Source organism: Curcuma longa, chromosome 17 (assembly GCF_044706935.1).
Source record: "Curcuma longa cultivar G26 ecotype Majalengka, Jawa Barat chromosome 17, ITB_CL_G26_1.1, whole genome shotgun sequence".
Lineage (NCBI taxonomy): Eukaryota > Viridiplantae > Streptophyta > Magnoliopsida > Zingiberales > Zingiberaceae > Curcuma > Curcuma longa.
In genome coordinates, this window is record NC_133877.1 from 9,670,706 (window position 1) to 9,694,380 (window position 23,675).

Sequence of the window (23,675 nt, forward strand, 5' to 3'; positions counted from 1 at the left end):
TGGACCATAGTTATCTCTTTTTCACATCCTTGAATCAATGATAAAACACACCATGAGATTCACTTCATAACCAAGTTTTAATAGGCAAAGTGGGAAATGAAATTAATCTCCTTGATTCTGTAGATTTCTTATTTTTCTCTGGATTATCTTGGTAATTTGAACTGATTCAGTACAATGTTTTGACTTGGTTTTTTGTTGTGGCATAATCAGGAACCTTTCCGACGTGTTGTGGGAAGCCATTTCCAAACGCCAATATAAATCTCTATACCAAGGCTTAGGTACATTAGTACCTAATCTTTCATCTCGCAATTTGTTTATTTTTATAGTTATAGCTACTTAAAACGGTTTCATTTGAAACAAAGTGGTGCTAAATCTGTTGGAACTACAGCAAATTTGGTTGTTGCTGCTGCTGCTGGGGTTTGCACTGTTCTTGTAACACAAGTAGGAACTTTGTTTGCTATATGTATCTGACACTAGTAAATTATGTTGCCGTTAGTTTCTGAATTTTGATGGATGAATGTTTTGCATCTTTCCAGCCCCTTGATACAGCATCTTCAAGAATGCAAACTAGTGCCTTCGGGAAGTCTAAAGGATTATGGGAAACTCTCTCAGAAGGATATTGGATTGAAGCCTATGATGGCCTAGGGATCTCTCTCCTTTTGACAGCAAATCCTGCAATTCAGGTAACATTAAATATCTGAAATTGCATTTAGGATAGGGGTCTCTGTGCATACTCTGATCTTCACTATAGTTCATATGCGCCTTATTAACAAGGTTTATGTTGTTGTAGATATGCCAAAATGGTTAATAAGAGGGATTCTGTGATATCACCTGCAAAGTTTCTTTTTGTTCTTACAATAGATTCCAATATAATCGAACAATTTATACAGAATGCATCCTGCTCAAAACATTTTAAGATTTATTTTCTCTTCCTGGATATCAATTAGTAAGAGTATAATTGGAGATTCTTTCCCTTGACAGAACAAAATGGTTGTTTGATGTGGTAACTGCAAAATAAAACTTGAAAAAAAAAAGAGAATAATATGGCACTTTAGAATTAATGATAATTGATTATTTAATATATTGTGTAACTTTAGAAGGTTTGTGTGTGACTCTATCATTTCATCTAATAGCATTATGCAAGACTGACATTCATAAAAAGGGTAGTGTTTGATAGCTTGGTTGTGACTAGATTTTTTTTTTTTTTTTGGTGGTGTTGGATTGCTCGACCTATGACTAATGTCCATGAGATCAGATTATTGTAGTGTTCTTTGGTGATTAAATGAACTCAACTTGTATAGAAAAGAACTTTCTTTTGTCTAAAAATACATTTCCAAAGTTGGTTGATAATATGAACAAGCACTTTTCCGAGAATCATTGGGAATTTGTACTGTTTATTTGAATCCACCAAGATCAAGCTACCCCTTATGCCTGATGCATCAGCTCATAATATTCTTATTTGAATGTTCTTGAAAGTACCCTAATAAATCCTGAAACAACCACAATGCTTTATTCAACCTCAGTGTTCCTTAACTGAAGCCCATCCTCAAGAATTCTGACTTGAGACCATTTTTCTTGACGTGTTCCACATGAACATGCTTATTCTTTAGATAATGTTTTTTATGGAACATAAAGGAATATAAGAGAAACAGAAAATGTATTCTTAGAAATGCACCTAAGTGCCTAACAGGTATTGATGTGTCACCATCCATCTGCTATATTCATATTAAGAAGAAGAAAAACAAGGTTTTCCAAGAGGTTTGACTGAATTTGTGTAAATCTAACTTGCTAGATTCCCTTGAAATACCTATTAGAAACCATGAAAGGACCATAAAATTAATCAGGGCTAGTGGTTGCAATATTGTTCCATTTTGTGATTCTTTCTTATTTTCTGGACCCGAGAATTTAATAAAACTTTGAAATCCTCATAAAGTGTGTATTAATTTGTACCAATAACTGTCATTTGTATTGATTTTGTTCATTACTACTCAGCTTCCAGTACATTAATTAAAAGGTAAATAAAAGAATTTTAAGTAAGTACATTTGATTTAATTGTATCACTGGAAGCATGCCCCAATTTTATTCTTGGTTAGTCACTGCTGGAAACTCAATATTGATCCTTTTCTTTTTTGTCTTGACAAAATATGAAGTATACAGTATTCGATCAATTAAAACAGAGGGTTCTGAGGAGACAAAGCAATAAAGTTGCAACAGAAAACACAAAATCATCTCCTGCATCTCTTTCTGCCTTCTCAGCGTTTCTACTTGGTGCCATCTCAAAGAGTGTAGCGACTGTTTTGACCTACCCTGCCATTAGGTAAACTGTGCAAAGTTTGCTAAATTTTATTCTCAAAAGTACTTGAAAACCGTGTAAAAGATGATGTTTAACAATGCCTATGATTTGTTGACTAGGTGTAAAGTCATGATTCAGTCTGCAGATATAGAAGATGGGTCGAAGCAGGATTCTCAATCTAAACGTCCCAGGACAATGATGGGTGCGCTATCTTCCATATGGAAGTACGAGGGCATTCCTGGATTCTTCAAAGGCTTGAACGCCCAGATTCTTAAAACTGTTTTAAGCTCTGCCTTGCTGTTGATGATAAAGGAGAAGATTTCAAAGTTTACATGGATTTCAATGCTTGCACTTAAAAGGTTTCTATTAACCTCAGAGAGGAGAGTTAAGAGCCACTAGATGCATGTTAAACATTCTTTCCATGATAAACTTGGATCACAAACTGCAAGCCGGTAATGTTGCAGCCAATTATTTTGGCAATTCAATTTAATTGCTAGAGATTTTCTTCAGCATACAATAATTTCTCAGGACTTTCAGCTGTAAGTGTTCTGAATCTATTCTGATTTTCATTAATAAATCAATCATGTGGTGTGATTCTCAGGTGTTATTTCAGTAGTTGTTGATGCCATAGGATTTTGTTTTCCTGATCACTGATTGCTCCTGTCAATTTGTTTTTGGTTTTAGTAGCAATCTAATCAGTATCAGATGGATGGTAATGCATAGACATTTTGAGTACATCTGCATCAAGAGATTTAGTTGCAAAGTCGAAACAATACATTTCTTGAATTGCATTGAAACAAATCTGATTGATTTGGACTTGAAGTTGGATCTTGATTTGGGGGGTTGTCGATTTCTTATTAAAATTAGATATTTACACCATGAATACTTGGAAATTATAAATGCAATACTTGATAATTGATTAAATACAAACAAGTAAATTGTGAATATCATACGATAGTTAAGAAATTTAGTATAAGTGGAAAAATTATTATTTAGAAATGTTTTGTTAAAAATAACTAAAATTTAAATGTAAAAAATAAAATATTAAGGAAATTATCAAAATACAATGGCAAACTAGCCTTCTAAAATTATTTTAAGAAAATAATAATTTTTGAACTTTCTTTAATTAATATATGATGTAAATGAAATTTGGAAATAGCAAGGCTTTTGCCTATTTTAATTAGTTTAGTAAGTTTTGTTTATTATTTAATAAATTTTTTACTTAAAATGTATATTAAATATTAATATTGTATTTTAAATTCTAAACTTAAGTTATTTATTCTTTCTACATCCAATAATTTTAGATCGTCATTAATTAGCATATCATAGCAGATGAATAAAATATGATCCAAGAAATAAATAAAAAATACTAAATAAGAAAATAATAATAATTTAATAAAAAATTATAATTAATTTTATATTTATTATTTAAAATATAAAACATTTATATATATATATATATATTTAATTTGTTTCCTTTTATTGTTAAAGTGCTAATTTAGATTATCTTTAATTTTTTTCATAAGATTGTCTATTATGATGTGCATTATTAATATTAAATATTAATCCACTATAAACTTATATTATTTGATTTTAATTTAATGAATGAGTAATAAATATACAATTAAAAGAGTTCACAACATCATAGATTAATTTTAGTGATTCATGTTAAAAGACAAAGCAAAAATAAAATGTTTAAGAAGTCAAAAATATTCCTTTTAAAGTTATCCTTATATATAACTTTATATATAAATTATACACTTGATAATAATAAACATAAAATAAACTCTTTGTCAAATATATCAAAACAATCCATTTGAATTCGACAACCATCAGTACCTTTGCACACATATTATGGCATGATTGACTAATTAACCAAATAGACTCTACAATTTGATATCTTGAATTCAAATACTAATTTCACAAAATTTAGATAATCATACCTTGGGGTTTACATTTAGGACTTGAGCTTCCTCTCCTACGTCCCTTGGGTTGTCTTCCATTCCGATATTGGTTGCTCATTGTAAGTACACGATGTAGTCCTTGTCTTTTTATATCAAGGGTGTTTGATACTCTCGGATACTAAGGATTTTCTGTTGGATTTAATTTCTTAATTATGGGCTTAATTGTAATTTGTATATGCGGATACGAACCGAACCCATTTAAGTGATCTAATTAAGGTTTATCGGGTTTCGGATTATTGATGTGGGGGCGTTAGTCCGTTCCGATATTATTATGGATTAAATTTATTATTATTTTATTAATCCATTTTGGTATTACGGATAGGGATTAAATATAGAAAATAAGTTAATCTGTTCCGTTATTATCTATGGGCTGATAACGGTTCATATCTCTATATAAGGGTTTGGTCCCCGAGGATTTAGGGTATCATGTGACATCGCCTTCGTTCCCCATTGACGAAAGTTACGACCGTCACCCTAAATGTGGAAGACCTCTCTAGCTTCCGCTTTGTTTTTCTTCCACAGGGATCAAGCACAAGGAGTTGCAGGACAAGGACATGGCCCTATAAACAGGTTCCTTGTCGTTATTTTATATTTTACATATTAAACCATGTTATTCGTAGAAACTAGATCATTAAATTTGTATTTCCTATTTGAAGTTCTAATTTAGTTTATAGAACTCATGCGGTTTAGGATTTACAAGATCTATCACTTTCTTCTTCACCAAGGTGGAACACTTATTCTTACATTGTTTGCTTTCCTACGTACACTTAAAGAATATGATCTTTATTAATTGAATTCAATACCCTTTAGGTGTTAGGTCTCTATGCTCTCTCCCACACAATCAATGAGGTCGAAGGCTTATCAACTTTGACTCCATATATCGAAATTGGAACTTCTTACTATTCCTCTCAGATGATGATGTAGATGCCTTTCGTGATTTCCATTTTAGAGGTGGAGCTTATCTCCTAGTTGATTGCTTAGTCAATTAACTTTTAAATAAAAATATTTTATTTAATTATAATCCAATTCAATTCGACTGCTTAGTCGACTTATATATCACTCGACTGCCTTAGAAACTTCCTTATCTTATTAACATACTTCATGTCTTCAAAACTTCCTCATCTTACCTAATATTGATCAATCTCAATCTATTAAAACTTTCATTGTCTAGAGTCCTAACATTTAGAACTTCATCTTTTGCTCAGTGTCAATCAATATTGATTTATCATGATTTTCACTTGTCTACATGTCTATCCTCAAGAACTTTCACTTGTCTAATATTCAATCAATCTAACATATTAGGTTTTCTTTATTTGTCAAACATTCAATCTTGACCTATCTAAACTTTCATTGTCAAATATTAAATTAACCTTGACCTATCTACTTGGATTTCAATCACTGGTCAAATATTCAATCAACTTTAACACGTCTAAACTTCTATTGTGAACATCTGTTGGACTAAGCCAATCCTGATTACACCAATAATCTCCTCAATATTTATTGAACTATGTTTTTTATTTAACCAATAATCAGCATACATACTAGGCTTCAACCAATTTCATCAGGCTTATCTCAGGTGTTGACAAGTAGTTGCATAACTTTGATCCCTTGACTGCTTTAGAATGGAGTTAGTCCGCTCGATATATCAGGGTCTTCAAGCAAGTATGTCTAGCTCGCAATCATCTCATTCACAGCTTGAGGCACACTTCAATTAGTACTCACTTTGACAACATAACGTGGTCCAACTTACTGAGTATACAGGTCAAACGCTTTCAGAAACGATTTAGCAAGTGATAGTGAGCACTGCCAAAGAGCACGAGTACTAGATTTACATGAACTAGATAGTAACAGCAAATTTCTCAAGAGCAGGCCAATTCGAATGAAGGAGCAACTAGGCATGTAGTTGAATTATCTAATCATGCATCTTTGTTCTTGGAAAAACGTCTTGGCAGTTTGCTGATCACGTTCTCATCCACTATTTTGTAGTGCTTGGAGAATTTCTGGTGGACAAACCCAGCACATTTATCCACATGAGCTTCGTATTTGTTGTACAGTACGGGTATGGTGAATGACAATATGATCCCTGCCATCAATAAGAAACAATCAATTTAATTTGATTATATGGATTTAAGTGTTTCAATATTTCATCAGAGGTGGGAACATTCCACTAAAAACACTTGATTCAACAGAGAATGAGTAGGGGATAGTTAGTCAAGTAAGAGTGACATAACCAACCTATTCATCTGAAACGGTCAGGATTAGCAAAGCGCAGCTCTTTTAAGCAAATGATATTAGATATTTGCTATACAACAAATATCTCAATAACCCTATAGGTCATGTTTGAAAGGTTTGGAAAGGTGCAACGAATTGGAACTTGAATGGATCCTACTATGATTTCTTTCTAATGATTGAATGGATTAACTGAAGATGGAATGATATTTTCAAGAACTGGCCCATTCTGTATCAGAGTTTAAGAGGAAGGCTTCATTCAACCTGTACCAAATATATAATATCACCAAAAAATTTCAAAGCAAAAATGAAGCTAAAAGATGGATATTTGGCTAAGCCGACTATGTGAGCTGAATGGTTAGGTGAACCAACTTTGTAAGAGGCAGTCAGGCAGGCTGGTCGAAAAGATGACATGATTAGGATGAGTAGATCAAGCAAGCCGATAATGAATAATACTAGAAACATAAAATCAGACTACAAAAGGTGAACATTAAGAAAACGAATGAGCCAGATGGACAAAATAAGTTGGATAGGTCAAATGAGCCAAGCAGACTGAACCACTGGGTTAAACCAAATAAGCAAGGCAGACAAGACAAGCTAATAGGGCTGGATGAACTAAGCATACCTAACAAACGCACATGTCAGGAAGACAAACAGTCAGATTGATCAAAAGAATCTGACTAGTCAAACGACTAGAACAGTATAGCGAACCATAAGAATCAAATGGAGTTTAAAATCGAAGAGTTAGATAGTCAAGCAGAGCAGATGGATGAAGGTGCCGAACAAACTAGTGTGAACAAGTTGGGCAGACCAGCCAATCAAGTGGTCCAATGGGCCAAACGTGTCAGGAAAGTCAACAGACCAGGTGAGTCAAACTCGCTGAGCAAATTATGGACCTAACAAGTCGATCACAGAATGAATCATTTCACTTGTCATATCATTAACTAAACAAATGTTCCACTTATCATTCCAAATCATTCTGATTTCCATTAAGTTGCTGAGCAAACAGAATGAATCATACAGTTGCAAGTTGCTGAGTAAAACTTGGACCTCTCAACCAAAAGATAACACTCTTCGAGAGGAAGCAAAAAAATTATTGGTACAATCTTCATTAGTGTTGTAAATGGCGAATCAAGACATTCATAGTTCCAATTCTACACAAGTCAATAAGTATGGTGATTTCAAGCAACTTGAATAAACTAAGAATAATAGAGCTTCACAAGGTAAATATTTCAACTCTTGCTCTCATAAGCATATATGAAGATGGAGTTTCACTCAATGCTACTCATGACATTATACTATCATATGCTTACTTATTTTCTACTTCTCCACTACTGTAAACATATGCATGCACAAATCTGAAGGACTTATTAGAGTTGTAATGGGACTAAAAAGAAAACAAGAGAAGCAAGTAGAATAGGTAAGAGAAGACAAACCAAGGAAAATATGAAAGTATTGGAATGATAACATGATGAATATAACCAAGTGATGTACATAAAAGTTTCATCGAAACTCCCTAACATTCAACTTCTTTTATCCAAAATCTCTTATCGTACAAATAAGTCTTGATGAATCCTTAAGATTTACAAAGACATCAATTCTATCAAGCGATCATTGTTCCTTTTTGTTCATCCATTCTTTTTCTTTTCTTTTTTCTCTTGTTTTCTCTTTTTTTTCTTTGAATTCACAGAGAGGATTTTTCACAAAAGGGAATTCTTCCTTTCACACCCTTCACACACATCTCCCACATATCTCCCCTACACATACTTAGAATTTGTTCGTCTCGGATAATGTAACTCATCATGAAATCAACCAAACTCTCAAGAAAGGGAGGGCAAAGAGTAGAATAATGAAGATGTGACAAAGAAAGCATAATAAACAATGAAGGTGTTAAGAAAATTATTCATCTAACAACTGAGATGACCTTCATCACATTAACGCAAGCATACTATAATGTAGTCTCAAAAAAAGCAAAGCAAGTTCTAGAGTATTAATTGTCATGAGTACAACTCACATACAAAGAGGATAAATAATAAGCATGATAATAATCCTCACTAAGTAAATATGACTATCATACTGAATCTATCAAGATAGAGATCTATCGCCACACTAACCGACAACATGAAAGCAAAGTATCCAATCATGCCATGAAATCATGCATGCAAAGTCTATAGAAACCTACATGGCCAAGGAAAGAACACACCTCCCACACTCATACGGGGTAAGAAAGAGATGAAATAACATTAATCTTTACAAAGCATGTATCGACGGTTGAATTTTTTTTTACTATTTTTATACATAATATTATAAATAGTCATCAATAATTAAATAAAGGATCAAAAAATTAGGAAAAAAACTTATTATAAAATATATTAACTAAAAATCTAAAAATAAAAAAGAATGTAAATATTTTTTAAAAAAAATAAGAAAAAAATTATATATATATAATTAATAGGATAATTTTATTAGACTTTAATTAAACTTATTTAAATTATTCCAATTATAGCTAAGAATTGATTAAAATTATTAATATAAAGTTTCAATTAAATCCTAAGTTCAAAACAAATCAATCGCTATTCGGCATGTTTGGCAGTTTGACTTCGGACGCGTTGCCTAAGCCTAGTGACAAGTCCGGACCTATCGCCTACGCGCGAGACCGGACGCATCGCCTGAGCCCAGATGCATCGCCCGAGCTCGACAATGGGCCCAGACACGTCACCTGAGGTCGACGACAAGCCCGAACGCATCGCGAGGGTCCGACGACAGGCCCAGACGTGTCGCCAGGGTCTGGTGATGCGTCCGAAGCCAAAACGCCCGAAACTGAGAGTTAGGATTTTGGTTTGTGTCGTGCTAGATCTGAAATATATAAGTCTAACCTAACGACAACATCGGTAGCAAAGCAGGCAACAAGCAACAACGATGGCGGCCACAACAGTTCGAGGCAAAAGAAGATGAGTTGTTTTGAAATCACTAATGCACCGCAAAGGTTTTTTAACCTAAGTTGATTGTGACCACCGCCTAAACTACCGCCTTTCACAAATGCGGTGTGGTTGAGGTCTGCCTCTACCTAGGCGTCATCTCAACCGTCATTTAGAACATTGATCTCCATAATGCATTATAAGAATGCTCCTGGATTACCTTTATTGGATTGCTATATATGGACACATCTATCTGATTCCATGTGCATCAAGAGAAAGCAAGTGCTTCATATCATGGAAGCATTGTTTATGACTTGATAATAATAACAGACAGGCATTAATGCGATCTCTGCTTAAGACTTGACAATGATAGGAGAAAGTCATACCTATATATGCAAGAGTGAGGAAGGAAAAGAAACTTCCTACAATGGACAATATCCAAAGCATTCCAACCACCTATACAACAAATATAACAGTAAACATTCATTAAGTTATTGTCTTACATTGGCAACAGACGATGATTTAGTTGCAACAAAAATTGCAACCATTTCTGACCTGAAAAAAGATCCTGAAGTCCTTGCCAAGAGTGATATCATGGGCCATCATCAGCAAATTGTTAAATTTTACACGAAAAGAAACAGCAGCATTGTTCACCATTTCCTCTGTTAAAACTAATTCTGGCAATGGTTGGAGCTGCCTGCCCAAGAGAAAAAACCATAAATCTAGAAGTGTGTTTTCCCACCAAAAAATAAGGAAAATGGATCATTTAATAAGATAGAACTTGCTTATCCAGAAGAACAGCACTCTTAGCCCACACAAACTGAATCACAATCAAAATAAGTAGCACATCGGAACAGATGGTAAGGAATGATAATCCAGATCGCTCAAATAACAACCAGGCAATGGTAGCAGCTAACACAACAGCAATTGAAATCCATCTACATCTCCACAGGAGGACATCCGCAGCTGAGGAAATCCAAGTGAAAATCAGTCACACAAAAGAAAAAACAAGATTGATGTTCTGGAATTTCAGTCTGTGAGGCTAACCACATCAAGATGACACAATTATTAATCTCAGAGAAGGGTTGTAAAAAAAATTTATATTTGTACTATAAAATAGTAAAATTAGGCATAACATTCAAGAAAGATATGGACAATGCCAAATTGTGATATATGTGCAAAGTCATCTCAATTGCTGCTTTATTTTGATGATGCTTATATTCATTATTAAGGGATGCATGTAAAACTAAATCCTCAACCACTAGCAAATGTATAGCAATCAAATGACACCCTTCAAATGAAAATAGTGAATCATTTTATATTCACTCAATTCTTGAAAGATTCTTCTTCATGTTCTCATCCTGTGAGCCCATAAGAGCAGAACAGTAAACCAAGTTGTCAAAATCAGCAACCAATCTAGAACAGTGATGAGGACTTCATAAGATCAGGTCAATCTGATCACGGGATTATAGGATTATACAATTTAACAAAAATCTGCTTTTGCACATCATATTTATTAACTTTTAACATCTAATATTATCATTAATATTTTAAAATTTAATATCTGAAGTGAATAAATTTCCAACCTAAAGGTATTTGGATGGGTGGGACTTGTACTTCGAGATGACCAATAATGAGAATGGGATACAATCATGTGCATTGAACCAATGGTTTAAAATCTCGACCCATGTCGAAGTTTCGATCCTGGAGCGGAACGATATGGTTTGGTACGGTATCATGCCATGCTGATATAGTTTCGATATTTTTTAAATATAAAACATATTAATTAAAAATAAATATTTTAATCTAAATATTAAAAAAATACGGGATCATGATGCCCTTATATGGTAAATAAATAAAAATTTTATTATATATTTTTGAAATTAAAATAAACAAAAATTATATATATTAAATTAATGTGATAGTTTTATTAGAGTTTGATTAATCATGTTTAGATTCTCCTATTTATAGTTAGGAATTGATTATATTTATTAATCTAACTTTAATTATTCACCTAAGTTCTGCCTCGCACTTGCGGACGTCCCTACGGCGACCTACGGAGATTGTGATGGCCTTCGCAACCCCGTGGAGATCGGAGGCCTCCCTGCCATGACCCGTAAAGGTGGCGGCGCCTCCGCGACACTGCGGGTCGAGTAGTGCCAATGTCAAGTGGCGGATGAAATGGTAAATTCTTAGATTCTCCTATTTATAGCTAGGAATTGATTATATTTATTAATCTAACTTTAAATTTTAAACCATGATTGACCTACGGAGATTGCGATGGCCTCCAATGAGAATGCCATGAACGTGTACACCGAGATGACCAATAATGAGAATGGGATACAATGGCTGATCATGGGATAACCTTCTTGGTGACAACACCTAATTTCACCACATGATTCTACCCCATTTAGACAGTTAAGGAGATTCCATAATAATGGACTCTGATCATGGGATAACCTTCTAAGCTATCAACACTAACCACCTCTACGGTGAACTACACCTTAGAGATAGATTGCTCCAAAGTAGCAACCTATGTTTTGATAGCATTCACCTTTATTCGCTTAGCTTTGTTGCATCTGCCTAGCATGTGTTGCTCCTCTAGTGCAGGAGATTGATTTCCCAAGGCTTAAAATAAACTTTCTTGCAAAAAAAAGACAACCACAATTTAATTTTGTGTAGGGTGCTAGTGTGTGATTTTAGTTGACATAAAAAACAACAAAAATAATATGAATACTAACTACATGGCTTATTAACTTTGCTCTTACTCTACAATGCATTAACTCGTCCAATGAGCCACCTTGTAAATCCACTAAATTTAGTTTTTTCACAAGGGTCCAAGTAGCAAGCTCACAAGTCCATCTCACTTTGAACCACCTTAAAGTATATCTTGCATCAAGCCTTTAGTACATTAGATGCAACACGCTCTACAAGCTTATTCAGTGTGTCATCCTTCTCAGCTTGTCTTCCAAGTCCACTTCACACCAAGTCTTCAATCCATCTAACTCAAGCTAACCAACTCAACCGCATCGAGTTATCCAACTCTATATGCACTATCATAAGTATGTACACACTTAATGCACACATCAAAAATACAATTAAACCTTTCTTAAACCATTTATCAAACACTTGGGAGCATCAAACTTTAAACGAAACATCAAATCCTAAACAACTTGGTCAAACCCAACGATTTAGAAGCATCATTTCCCCCAACAATTAAGTGCCAAGTTAGTATAAAAATATTATTTAGTATTAAAATATATTTGATATATATTATATTTTATTATTTGAATAATACAATTTGGTTATAGAAAATAATTAGTAACTAGTTGGCAGTTAATTAGTCAATTAATATAAATGATCAAGTATTTATTACTTCATAAATTTATAATATTCAACTATTGATATAAATTACAAGCTAACCTCTCCCTTTGCAGTAGAGAAAAAATTAAATGGACGAAGAATAAACTAGAACATTTTCAATGGCAAAGGATTTTTAAGGTCTTCACAAAGCTGAATTTCCATGACAACCGCTAGAAAAGAATGAAATTGAACTGAAGCAATCAAGAAGCTAAAAGCATATTCCATGGGACGCTATAATCTAGGCTTTGCTTGGTAACTGGCTTCAAAATTCAAGAAAATTATTCTCGTGGACAATTTATCATATTATGTATTAGGATAATAATACAGACACATCTACTGTTAAGTTGATGGCATGTCTGTATGCCAACTTATGTAACTTAATCTATGTAATTTAACAATTCATTATTCTGAATAAAATCCTAGCCATAAAAAAAATTATCCACATTCCACAATCTATTTGGAAAAAAAAATAAAAGATTACTTATCCCAAAGCCTAACTAACCAATCAACACCCTCATCCTCTTCATAGTTGGCATCGTTCTTCCTCCTCCCTCCGTGCTCTTCAACAGCAGCATCCCACAATTACCACAGCTGCTGCCAATGGTAGAACATCTTATTTAACATTAGCAGCAGGATATACAGTTCTGTTGGAATTAGGGATGCAGTCGGTGATTTGTTGTGCTTAGTCAAAGCATATGTTGGTATTGTGATCATATAAGCTGAAGTTTAAAGAGAATTGGGAGAAATTTGGTGCATCATTTACCCACTATACTCTGATTTGACAAAGAAACATAAGGAGATGCCCCCTAGGTGATGAATCAAATCAATTTGCAGGGGAGTTGCATCTGCATGGACAAGTAAGCTGGCATGGCATTAATTAAGCAGACTTAGCTTTTTTAGAAGTGAACTAAGATGCAATTTCTTTGATGATCTAAGGCACTTGGTTTTGATTTCACCTTCATCTTGCTGCACTGAACAATGAAACTGGATTTTTCCAGAACATTTCTCCTTATATGAAACCAAGAATGGGTAGAGGCCTTAAGGAATATGTTTGTTATTCTAATTGTAAAATTAACTGGATGCAATATTCAATCATTCGAGAGAGACATTGAAGACTCGTTTTGCTTGAAACAGCTTATAACAGCCCTTTAGTATACCAGACGAGACAATGTATCAATAATGTAAATAGGGAATGAAACCCACACACAAATTGAGCGGTTTGCAGTTACTCCATCAAGACCTTATCCTGCTTGTGTTGTTGGCGATGATGCCTCCTCCATTGGCAACAACAAAAAAGTGAAGTTAGTGAGTGAAGAGGATGAGCAAAGGGGCAGTTCAATGATCACAGAGAGTGTGCAATTCAATGGTTGTGAACATTGAAGGTACAGGGGATGAGTGAATGGATCGAAGAGTTAGGGTAGGCTACAAGATTTGCTAACGGATGGGTTAGGGAAGGTTTATTGTTTATGGTTTGGAATAACATATTATTAAAAGATTTTTATTTTGAAACAAAATGTTTTCATATTAAATGAGTTGGTAGTTGATGGGGATGAGTTAGATTACATATGTTAGATTTGTCATCAAGTTAATATCAGATGAATAGACAAATGATGTAGATAGATTCATTACCACGTGTAGTATATGCTGTATTTGATAAAATGAAAAGTACAGGATATTTTTAACCAAATAGATGTGTTAAATCTTGATAGATTGAGTTACTATCACTATTTAATTCTCTGTCGTAGGGAAAATGATAATCCCCATTCCTACATAGGATTTATTCTCTCACTCTACATGGAATTTTATATCACCTCAATTCATGTGAAAGCCCAATAGAAATGGGCCTAATTGTAATCAAACATGGATTTATACTTTCTTCCAATCACACCATTATACAACAACAACCAAGCCTTTATCCCATTATGTGAGGTAGGTTGTATGGATCCTCCTGCGCTATTGGGCTCAATCTCCTCCTATACCATCATTTATATTTAAATAAATTTTATGATGTTTTATTGTTGCTAACTAAGTCTTCTTTGGCATCTCTTCCTCTATTAATATGTGTATTTGTTATGATCTCACATCGTCTAACTGAAACATTTATTGGATGTCTAAGTATGTGTCCACACCATTTTAAACATGTCTCTCGGAGTTTTCTTTAAATAGGTACGACTTCAACTTTCTCTCTAATATTCTCGTTTCTTATCCTATCCATCCTTATATGCCCACACATCCACTTTAACATCCTTATCTCTATGATTCTTATCTTTTGTTCGTATGCTTATTTCGTAACCCAACATTCAACTCCATATAACATAGCAGATTTTAATCAAACATTATACAAAAAATAAACTCTAACAGTAAAAAAGTCCTTGCTAAACTCTATGCGTCAACTAGTAATTGGACCATTTTTCAAGGTAGAAGCTAATCCCATAAATAAATTTGTGAAAGAAACAAACAATGATGATGTTTGTCCCAAATGTTGGTGGATTTACCCTCACAGATGTCATAGTCAAGATTCACATTGAAATTTAAAAGCTTTGCTAAATGTCCAAATGCAGTACAAATAGGTGGAGAACTACATGCCACCAAAATTTTATACCATTAGGGCACTAGTAAGAATCACTAATAGCTTTGTGCATTGTCTGAAGCCCTCTGAATAGTAAACTGCCACTGTTTCTATATTCAAGTAGTTCACTGTGAAGACTACAAGTACAATTACTCCAACTAACTAGGCAATTTATTATGCTAATTAGCATCCTCTTTCCATAAGAAAACTTATTATATCTTATTCCTGCAAATATTTTGGATAAAGAACTTAAATGCTTTGTCAAAAGGTAGCATCCAAGGATTGTGCTGAGGACTGGCTATTGATCAGCCCATGATTAAGAGAAAATTTTCTTTCATTTTCTTTCAACAAGGCTAATTCGTTATGCATATTTTCAAATGAAGTGTGCCAATCTTGTCTAGTAAGTTTGTCACAAAGATGAGGTAATCAAGATATTTAAACAAAATGAAGGCAGGCTCACTAACAAGGGAGAAAGACAATGATTATGCTCCCAAGTTAAATAAACAGACAGGGTTGCACTACATCACTATATCAATTTTATGGTTTATTTCATAACCAAATTAAACCTTTACCTATCATGTAGAATTTGCACATATGATAAAAAAAAAAAAAAGTAGACAACCTAAAGTACAAGGACTCACCATCATGATAAACTATCCCATAGGTCATACAGAAAAGTTTTTCTTTTACAATAACAGCTAGTGTATAGTGTTAAACCATAATTTTATGATGTTATCTCATAAATAAATTTAACCTATCGTGTAGCATTTTCACATTTTATAGGAGTACAAGAAGACATCATAAAATATTTTCCCTTCAATATCTATATTTTAAGAAGTCACAATCATGATAAACTACTTTCCTATTGCTCAGACAAAATGTTTTTCTTCCATACTACAGTTAGTGTGTGGAGTTAAATCCCCTCACTCTCACTCTGTACCATCTGAGCCCTATCAACATTAGGTGAGTAACGACAAAGAAATGCTTGCTTCAAAGTGAGGGGAAAAGGAACTACATAGGACAGGTCATTTATCAGGAAACTTAAAAAGATCAATAAAGGCCCATTTGTTTCTATACACAGGCACGTAATGGATAGTAATGTTCCATTGCTTCCGTTGCAAACAACTTTCAGAAGAACTAACAAGTGATCAGTAAGCTAATACAATCGCTAGCTACAAACCCTAGAAAAACTCTCTCCGGCAATCATCCATGGAACAAAGAAACCCCTTCGTATGATAAATAATTAAAAACCCACTTTAAGCCTCCATGATATCCAAGAAGAATCACAGAATCCGAAAAACTGAGTGAGATTCTCTATATCGCTGCCCTACGAAAGAGAAAACGTACCTCTCCCACCACCGATGATCTGGTGGAGAGTCCGCTGGCGATTGAAGAGGCGGTAGCATTGGTCCATCCGCCCGTCGGCGGCTATCTGCTCGTTCGAAGGGTCTGACGGCGCGCCCTCCATGGACGACGCCCCCGATTCGAGTATCTCAACCCCTGAAACAAATTAAAATCAAACGAGGGAGGGAGGAGGGAAGCGAGAATCCCGATCGGAGTTCCCCAGGCGGTATCGAGATTTCAAGGCGAAGCCTCGGTAGATCAGCTGGTGGAGTCGGATTTGTCTATTCCGCCTGCCTGTCGCCCTTCGGGCGCCGGCGCCGGCGTCGGGTCGCAGGAGAAGTGGAAATTTAATTAAAAATGAAGAATTTAATTTTGGCTTTCCCTTTTGTGGCATTTATTCGGTCGACGCCGGTTCACCGCCGGCTTTCTTTTCGACCCGGTGGCTTCGCAACCTGCGGGTCCAAGTCGCGCACCGGATCTTGACTCGTCCACGCGGAAGCTTGACTCTTTGCAGGGATGCAACGGTAAAACACTTTCAGCGGTTAATGTTGATGATTTAGGACGGAATGAAAAATAGAATCGTCTATCTCAAAATTAATCAGTTTTAAAAAGAACAATCATATACAGTATAAAAAAATACAATATAAAATCTACTGTGATCCCACAATACAAAACATGCAATTGAGTGTGTCAGATTTCATACTGCATTTTTACATGTTGTAAATCATTTCTTTTTTAAAAATTACATATCCAATAAAAAAATATATCCTAAAGTGAATTGTAAATATTCCGATCAATACACCGTGAATAGTTTCAATACTGATTCAAAAATTGTCGACATACACGCTCCTGAGATGAGGTTGCAGAAGGAGAAGAAGAAACTTGCGAAACACTCAAAAAGAGAATTAGAATGATGCCGCGGGTGGGTCCCAAAAAAAGGGTTAGAATGGTGTCGTAGGTGGATCCTGGCAAGCCACACCGACGCTCAAGTTAGGGTTCGGCGCAAAGAAAGAATTTAATGACTTGAAAAAATTAGAGTTGATATGTGCGTACCTGTACCCATGGGCATGGGTTACCATTTTATAGTGGTTGATCTCTGAAATATTAATATCTGTTTGAGAAATATTCTGACATATCTATTCTGTCCTAGAAAGATTCCGTCAATTTTATATAATTAAATTTGATAATACGTTCCTACTTCTTTGGGAGAATCGGCTCTGTGCTCTTCGGTTTAGACGGGATGACCATGTCTTCAGATAAGAATCACGTGCCACAGTTGCCCACCGAACATTGCGGCTTCGACCCAATACTAACACGCAGGAATAGGTAGAGATCGAAGTAGGAGATCAGCTCATATTGCCCAGAACATACCGAGATCGGAGCAGGAGGTCGACACATGCTGCAGGAAGCATATCGAGACCGAAGCAGGAGGTCGGCATGCATATGTTGCAGGAAGCCTGCCAAGACAAGAGCAGGAGGTCGGCACATACTGCAAGAAGTCTACCGAGACAGGAGGCATGAGGTCGGCACATGATATAGGCAGCGTGCCGAGACCGAGGCATGAGGTCGGCGCATGATACAGGAAGCGTGCCGAGACCGAGGCATGAAATCGGCATATGATACAGGAAGCGTGTCGAGACCGAGGCATGAGGTTGACACATGATGTAGGAAGCATACTAAGACCGTGGCATAAGATCGACACATGATGCAGGAAGCGTGTCGAAATTAGGACAGGAGGTAGACCTTAAACTTGCCCATTCTTTTAAACCCTCTATCTATTTACTATCCACGTAAGCACCAAATAATCCTATCGGAACAGTAAATGAATCAGATCGTCAACGATATCCGTCAACCCGAACTAAAAAAAATAATTAACTTTTTCTTGTGAACAACATTTTTTTTATATTTTTATTTTTGATTATAATAGATGTTGATGATAATGGTAGATGATCATTAAGTGTACTTAATAATCAACCATGACAAAATTGACCAAATGATATCCTCTGATAGTGATCGTGATGTCATTAATTATTGATGATCGATAGACGATCTACCATGATGTTATCTTTTGTTTCTTTCAAATTACCTAATATTTTAATATTAGATAGATCATATTAGTCCTTTTATTTTATTTTTCCATTAATCCACTCGAACAACTAGTTATTTTATTTTTTTATTTGATAAAAGTGATAAATTTATTTATTAATAAAAATTACATTAAGAATTATTAATATAATTTTTTTAAGGATAAATTTCTTTTTTTTTTACAAATGCATGCATTAAAATTTATTAGATGTGAATTCGTTAAAGGTAAATGATGTAAAAACTTTATTATATATCCATAAATCACATCATCAACATCAATGCTAATTAATACAATTCATAATTATATTATAGAAAAGGAAAACGACAAACTCTAGTATCGTGGTGTGTACGTGATTTTGATGTTTGGAAAAAATTTAAGAGATATTTATTGTTCGATAAATGTTACGAGTGCAACAATTAAGAAGGTTAGTAAGTATTAACAAACAATGAAAATCTAGATAAGTAAATACTTGGAGAATATGAAATTTTAATAAACCGAGGTCGATTGGATGCTTAGTAAAGAGATGAGGTCCCCAAAGCAAAAAGTTTTCAGGCACATGAAGTCATGGAGGAGTGGATAATAATCCCTTATTATGAAAGAATAATTTTTGAGGAAGAGTTTAAGTGAATATATATATCTGGGTTGACTGAATTAGACTTAGTTATGGATTCAGTCTTAAAATTGTTAGTACCGATGGAATCAAAATATCTCCACAATGGTATGATATTGTCCACTTTGGGCCTAAGCCCTCATGGCTTTGTTCTTGGGCTCTCCCCAAAAGGCCTTATACCAATGGAGATACTTTCCATCCTTTTAACCCCATGATCTTTTCCATGTACTTTAGATGTGGGACTATGTTTGCACCCTTGCAACCCAACAATCCCCCCCTCAAACAAAGGACCACAGGCCCCCCCTCAATGTCTGAATCCTCGACCCGTTTGCCCCTCGGTCCACCCGACCTATAGGACGTTCCTCGAATCCATCCGACCCTCGACCCACCAGGACTTTTTGCCCCTCGGTCTACCCGACCTACTAGGACTTCCCACCCGGACTTTTTGCCCCTTGGTCCACCCGACCTACTAGGACTTCCCACCTAGTCGCAACTAGGACTTTTTGCCCTTCGGTCCACCCGACCTACTAGGACTTCTCACCTGGTGTCTGATCATCTTGATTCAGACACGGGAGCACCCACTTTCTTTGTTTTAAGGTTCAAACCACATGGTTAGATCTGGATTATAGCTCATTCGGCGATTAGTCCAGTGAAGAGCGGTCTCGCTCTGATACCACTTGTTAGTACTGATGGAATCAAAATATCTCCACAATGGTATGATATTGTCCACTTTGGGCCTAAGCCCTCATGGCTTTGTTCTTGGGCTCTCCCCAAAAGACCTCATACCAATGGAGATACTTTTACATCCTTTTAACCCCATGATCTTTTCCATATACTTTAGATGTGGGACTATGTTTGCACCCTTGCAACCCAACAAAAATTAGTTAAAATCATAGTATTAAAGAATTTTTAATTGATAATAAATTAGTCGATTGAGGAGTCAACTTAAAATAGAATAAAAAAGTAGAATATTTTTGTTCAAGTGAACAGTTGATTGAGTAGTCGACTATGATATAAGCAATCGGTTGGTGTGCAAGACTAGTTGACTAATGTAAATGGTAATAAAGAAAATTATCATTAATTTAACCAATGTAATTGATAGCATCAAATCAATAGTGTTAGTCGATTGATCAATAGAGAAGGTTAATTTTGATATGTTGGTAAATCTAGGAGGTATAGGGAAGAACCTGAAGATTTATTCTAGCTTGTTTTGTTCTCTTTTTTGTGCTCTCATTTATAATTTCTTATGCTTACTTTCCATCATTTGTAAAAGATATATTATAAGAGGTTTCTCTATCAGCGCAATCAACCTCTGATCAAGGTTGACCATGTTGATTAAGCTTGAGTTTTGATGTTTGAGCAATATATTAGTTGGATTGAGTGAGATGTCAAGTAGGTTAAAATTGATCAGATACTTGATGGTGGAGAAGTCCAAATGGGTCAATGGTTGATCGAACATTTGACGGTTGGAAGTCCAATGGCAAGAGGAAGATCCAAGTGGGTCATGGTTGATAAGACATTTAATGGTTGAGTCATGGAAGACCGGACACTTAGCATGAAAAGAGAAGTCCAAGTGGATTACGGATGATCGAATATTTGACATGAGATGTGAAGTTTAAGCCAATCAGGATTGATCAGACACTTGACATGTGAATGCAAACTCTGTTAAGTTGGGGAGGACTGAATGTTAGACAAGTATGAAAAGTCCTAATAGGTTATGAAGAACTAGATGTTAGGTGAATGTGAAAGTCCAAATAAATCAAGGAAGACTAGATGTTTAGCATTGAAGAAGTCCTGATAGGTAAGGATGACCTGATGTTAGGTGTGTGAAATCTCAATAGGTTAAGATGGACCGGATGCTAGGCAACAAAAAGTCCTCACAAGTCAAAGTTGATCGAATGTTGGACAAAGAAAGTTCAGGTAGGTTAAGATTAATTGGATATCAGCCAAAGTAAGAATTCAACTTTGGCAAGATTGAAATAGGAGTATCAATTGATTGATAGACTGTATCGATCAATCGATAGACTCCAAATCTTTAATTTAGAATTTGAGAGTTTTTAAAATTTTCTATAGTAACTAAGGTTTCTACAGTAATAAGGTTTGCTACAGTGTCAAAGTTTAAAATTTCTATTGTAGTATTTTTGCTACTGTACCGTCGATTGATGAGTTTGATTAATCGACTGCTGGCATTGTAGCTATGAACAAAAGGTTTAAAAATTGACTAAAAACTCAATTGATTATTTATTATTTGATTGATGAAGTTTAGTAGTCAACTAATGACACTATAATGACGAACAGAAGGTTTAGAAATCGACTAAAAACTCGATTGGTTGTCTATTAATCGATTGATAGTGGTCAAACTGAGTTAGTAATAGAGTTGTTCTGCGTGCAATGGTCAAATTGATGGAGTAGTTTGATAGGTAAATCTAGTCGACTGATAAACGAAAATTAGCCCGACAATAACCCTATAAAGAGAATTTCAAGGAAGATTGAAGGCATCCATTCTTGAGGAGTTGGAGATAAAGTGTTGTTACATTTTTTATTATCAAGAGACAATCTAAAGTCAAGTTTTCATTAGTAAAGTTATTTTACTTTTATTTGTATTTGTATTTTAGTTTCTTATTTATTATTTGTAAGAACCAAGTTGTAAGAGGTTTTTTTGCCTCTCGAAGGTATCTGAGAAAGGAAAATATTAATGGTGATAGTTCATTAGGATTAGATCTTGGATGTGACAACTTTGGAAGGTTATAAACCAAGTCAATCATGTTTGTATTGTGTCGTCGATTGTATTTTAAATTTCTATTGCACAATCTATCGATACAAAAGGAGTTATTCATCGTCCCTGGTAACTCTCACCAATCTCAATATTCTCCACCTCTAATTGTTAGTTAAGAAGGAGAAAGTTTGAGGTGCATTCAATGAGTGATCCACCTAAGTCATAGAGTAGGAGTCCGAGGGAAGAGTACTGTCGAGCCATGTTAAACGCTTGATTTGTTTTCTTGTTCTTCTTTAGTTCTTGTTTGAGTTTCCCCTATGTAACAATATATGTAGGAACAAGAAACAAGCTATGAACAAGACTATTCATCTTCTCCAACCGATCCAACAATTAGTATCAAAGTCTTGTTGCATCCAAAGGACTAATCATTCAAAGAAGCAAAGTTTAGAGGAGATGGTAGCGCAAGAGGTTTTCAAGGTAGCAAGACCTCCACTTTTCAATGACATAAACTTTACCTATTAGAAAAGTAGGATGAAATTCTATTTAATAATTAATATAGTTGCATGATTTATAATGAAAGAAGGTTTCACTCTGTACTAGTCAATTACTTTTCAACATTAATCAACTAGTCACTAACGTGCAACCTCTTCACTCTTCACTTTAATTGATTGTTTGTACTTATTAATTAGTTGTCCTCAATAATAGCTTCTAGAAACAATTGTTATAATGAATTAACTATTCTATTACAACTAATTAATCATCCATTAATTGAGTCCTTGTACCATTAGTCAATTATATTCAACACTAGCTTATGAAAATAACTATTATAATAAATTAACCATTTTATTAATCAATTAATTAATTATTATTCTAATGGACTTAAAGGACCAATCAATTATTCGATAGAGACAATGATACAATAATCTTTTCTTTTGATTGAGTCATCAGTCAAACTACCTAGTCGACTTGTATATATTAATAAATTAAAGGTCATTTATTGAGATGACTTGATTATCAATTGATTGGTAATCATAATTCAGTCGATTGAAACATTGACTAAGTCAATTTTAAGGCTTTCATCTAAGTCTAATTTATCCATCTATTCTCTAATTTTATATGTGTACTCATACTTAGTAGTGTTGCACAAATGAAATCCATTGAGTCATTATAGAATATCCATCTTTAGGACTGATGTGGAGGGAACTACGGATACCACATGGCATGGCTAGGGCTTGGTCAATTTGAATTTTGACCCATCGAAATCGAATCGGGACTCAATTCAAGAAGGCTTAAGTTGGGGCAAGCTCAGGTCAGGTGAAACTAATCCGCCCGAGTTTGTTTCCAAAGAGTTCGGTCCAATTTATCCTAACTTGAGGCGAGCTCGAATCAGGTTGGACTAGTCCTCTTGAGTTCGAGTTAGATAAGTTCCTCTTGAGTTTGAGTTAGATAATTTCTTTCGAGTAATTCAACAAGACAGTTGTTCCGGTCAAAAATCGACAACAGTCAACCCACCGGTCAAGAAGATGTCATCTCAACTTGTGCGGGCCCTGGTAGGAAGGGGACCTGCAGGATCACCACGAATG

The 23,675-nt window shown here is 34.9% G+C and overlaps 2 protein-coding genes across 3 annotated transcripts; one reads left to right on the forward strand and one right to left on the reverse strand.

The window, feature by feature from the left end:
* Positions 1 to 298: 298 nt before the first annotated feature.
* On the forward strand, positions 299 to 2,908 carry LOC141848746 (peroxisomal adenine nucleotide carrier 1-like). The gene is made up of 4 exons (XM_074736801.1): positions 299 to 441; positions 537 to 683; positions 2,151 to 2,317; positions 2,413 to 2,908. Exons 2-4 carry the CDS (start codon positions 561 to 563, stop codon positions 2,690 to 2,692), a joined length of 570 nt encoding a protein of 189 aa, XP_074592902.1. The 5' UTR covers positions 299 to 441; positions 537 to 560; the 3' UTR covers positions 2,693 to 2,908.
* A 2,733-nt stretch (positions 2,909 to 5,641) lies between these two features.
* On the reverse strand, positions 5,642 to 17,026 carry LOC141848668 (reticulon-like protein B16). 2 transcript variants are annotated; one of them, XM_074736716.1, is made up of 5 exons: positions 16,684 to 17,026; positions 10,186 to 10,370; positions 9,960 to 10,097; positions 9,791 to 9,860; positions 5,642 to 6,340 (listed from the first exon to the last, which is right to left on the reverse strand). In XM_074736716.1, the coding sequence occupies exons 1-5, from the start codon at positions 16,802 to 16,804 to the stop codon at positions 6,174 to 6,176; spliced, it is 681 nt and encodes a 226-aa protein (XP_074592817.1). In that variant the 5' UTR covers positions 16,805 to 17,026; the 3' UTR covers positions 5,642 to 6,173. The 2 variants fall into 2 exon arrangements, with proteins under 2 accessions (XP_074592817.1, XP_074592816.1); XM_074736715.1 differs by having other exon boundaries at positions 5,960 to 6,340; positions 9,960 to 10,101; positions 10,301 to 10,370.
* Positions 17,027 to 23,675: the final 6,649 nt, after the last annotated feature.

Coding starts and splice junctions, on each gene's coding strand:
- LOC141848746 (XM_074736801.1), top strand. CDS start 561: ATGCAAACTAGTGCCTTCGGGAAGTCTAAAGGATTATGGGAAACTCTC. Junction 684..2,150: donor CAGCAAATCCTGCAATTCAG/GTAACATTAAAT, acceptor CAAAATATGAAG/TATACAGTATTCGATCAATT. Junction 2,318..2,412: donor TTGACCTACCCTGCCATTAG/GTAAACTGTGCA, acceptor TTTGTTGACTAG/GTGTAAAGTCATGATTCAGT.
- LOC141848668 (XM_074736716.1), bottom strand. CDS start 16,804: ATGGAGGGCGCGCCGTCAGACCCTTCGAACGAGCAGATAGCCGCCGAC. Junction 10,371..16,683: donor GATCATCGGTGGTGGGAGAG/GTACGTTTTCTC, acceptor GGATTTCCTCAG/CTGCGGATGTCCTCCTGTGG. Junction 10,098..10,185: donor CTGTTCTTCTGGATAAGCAA/GTTCTATCTTAT, acceptor TTGGGCAGGCAG/CTCCAACCATTGCCAGAATT.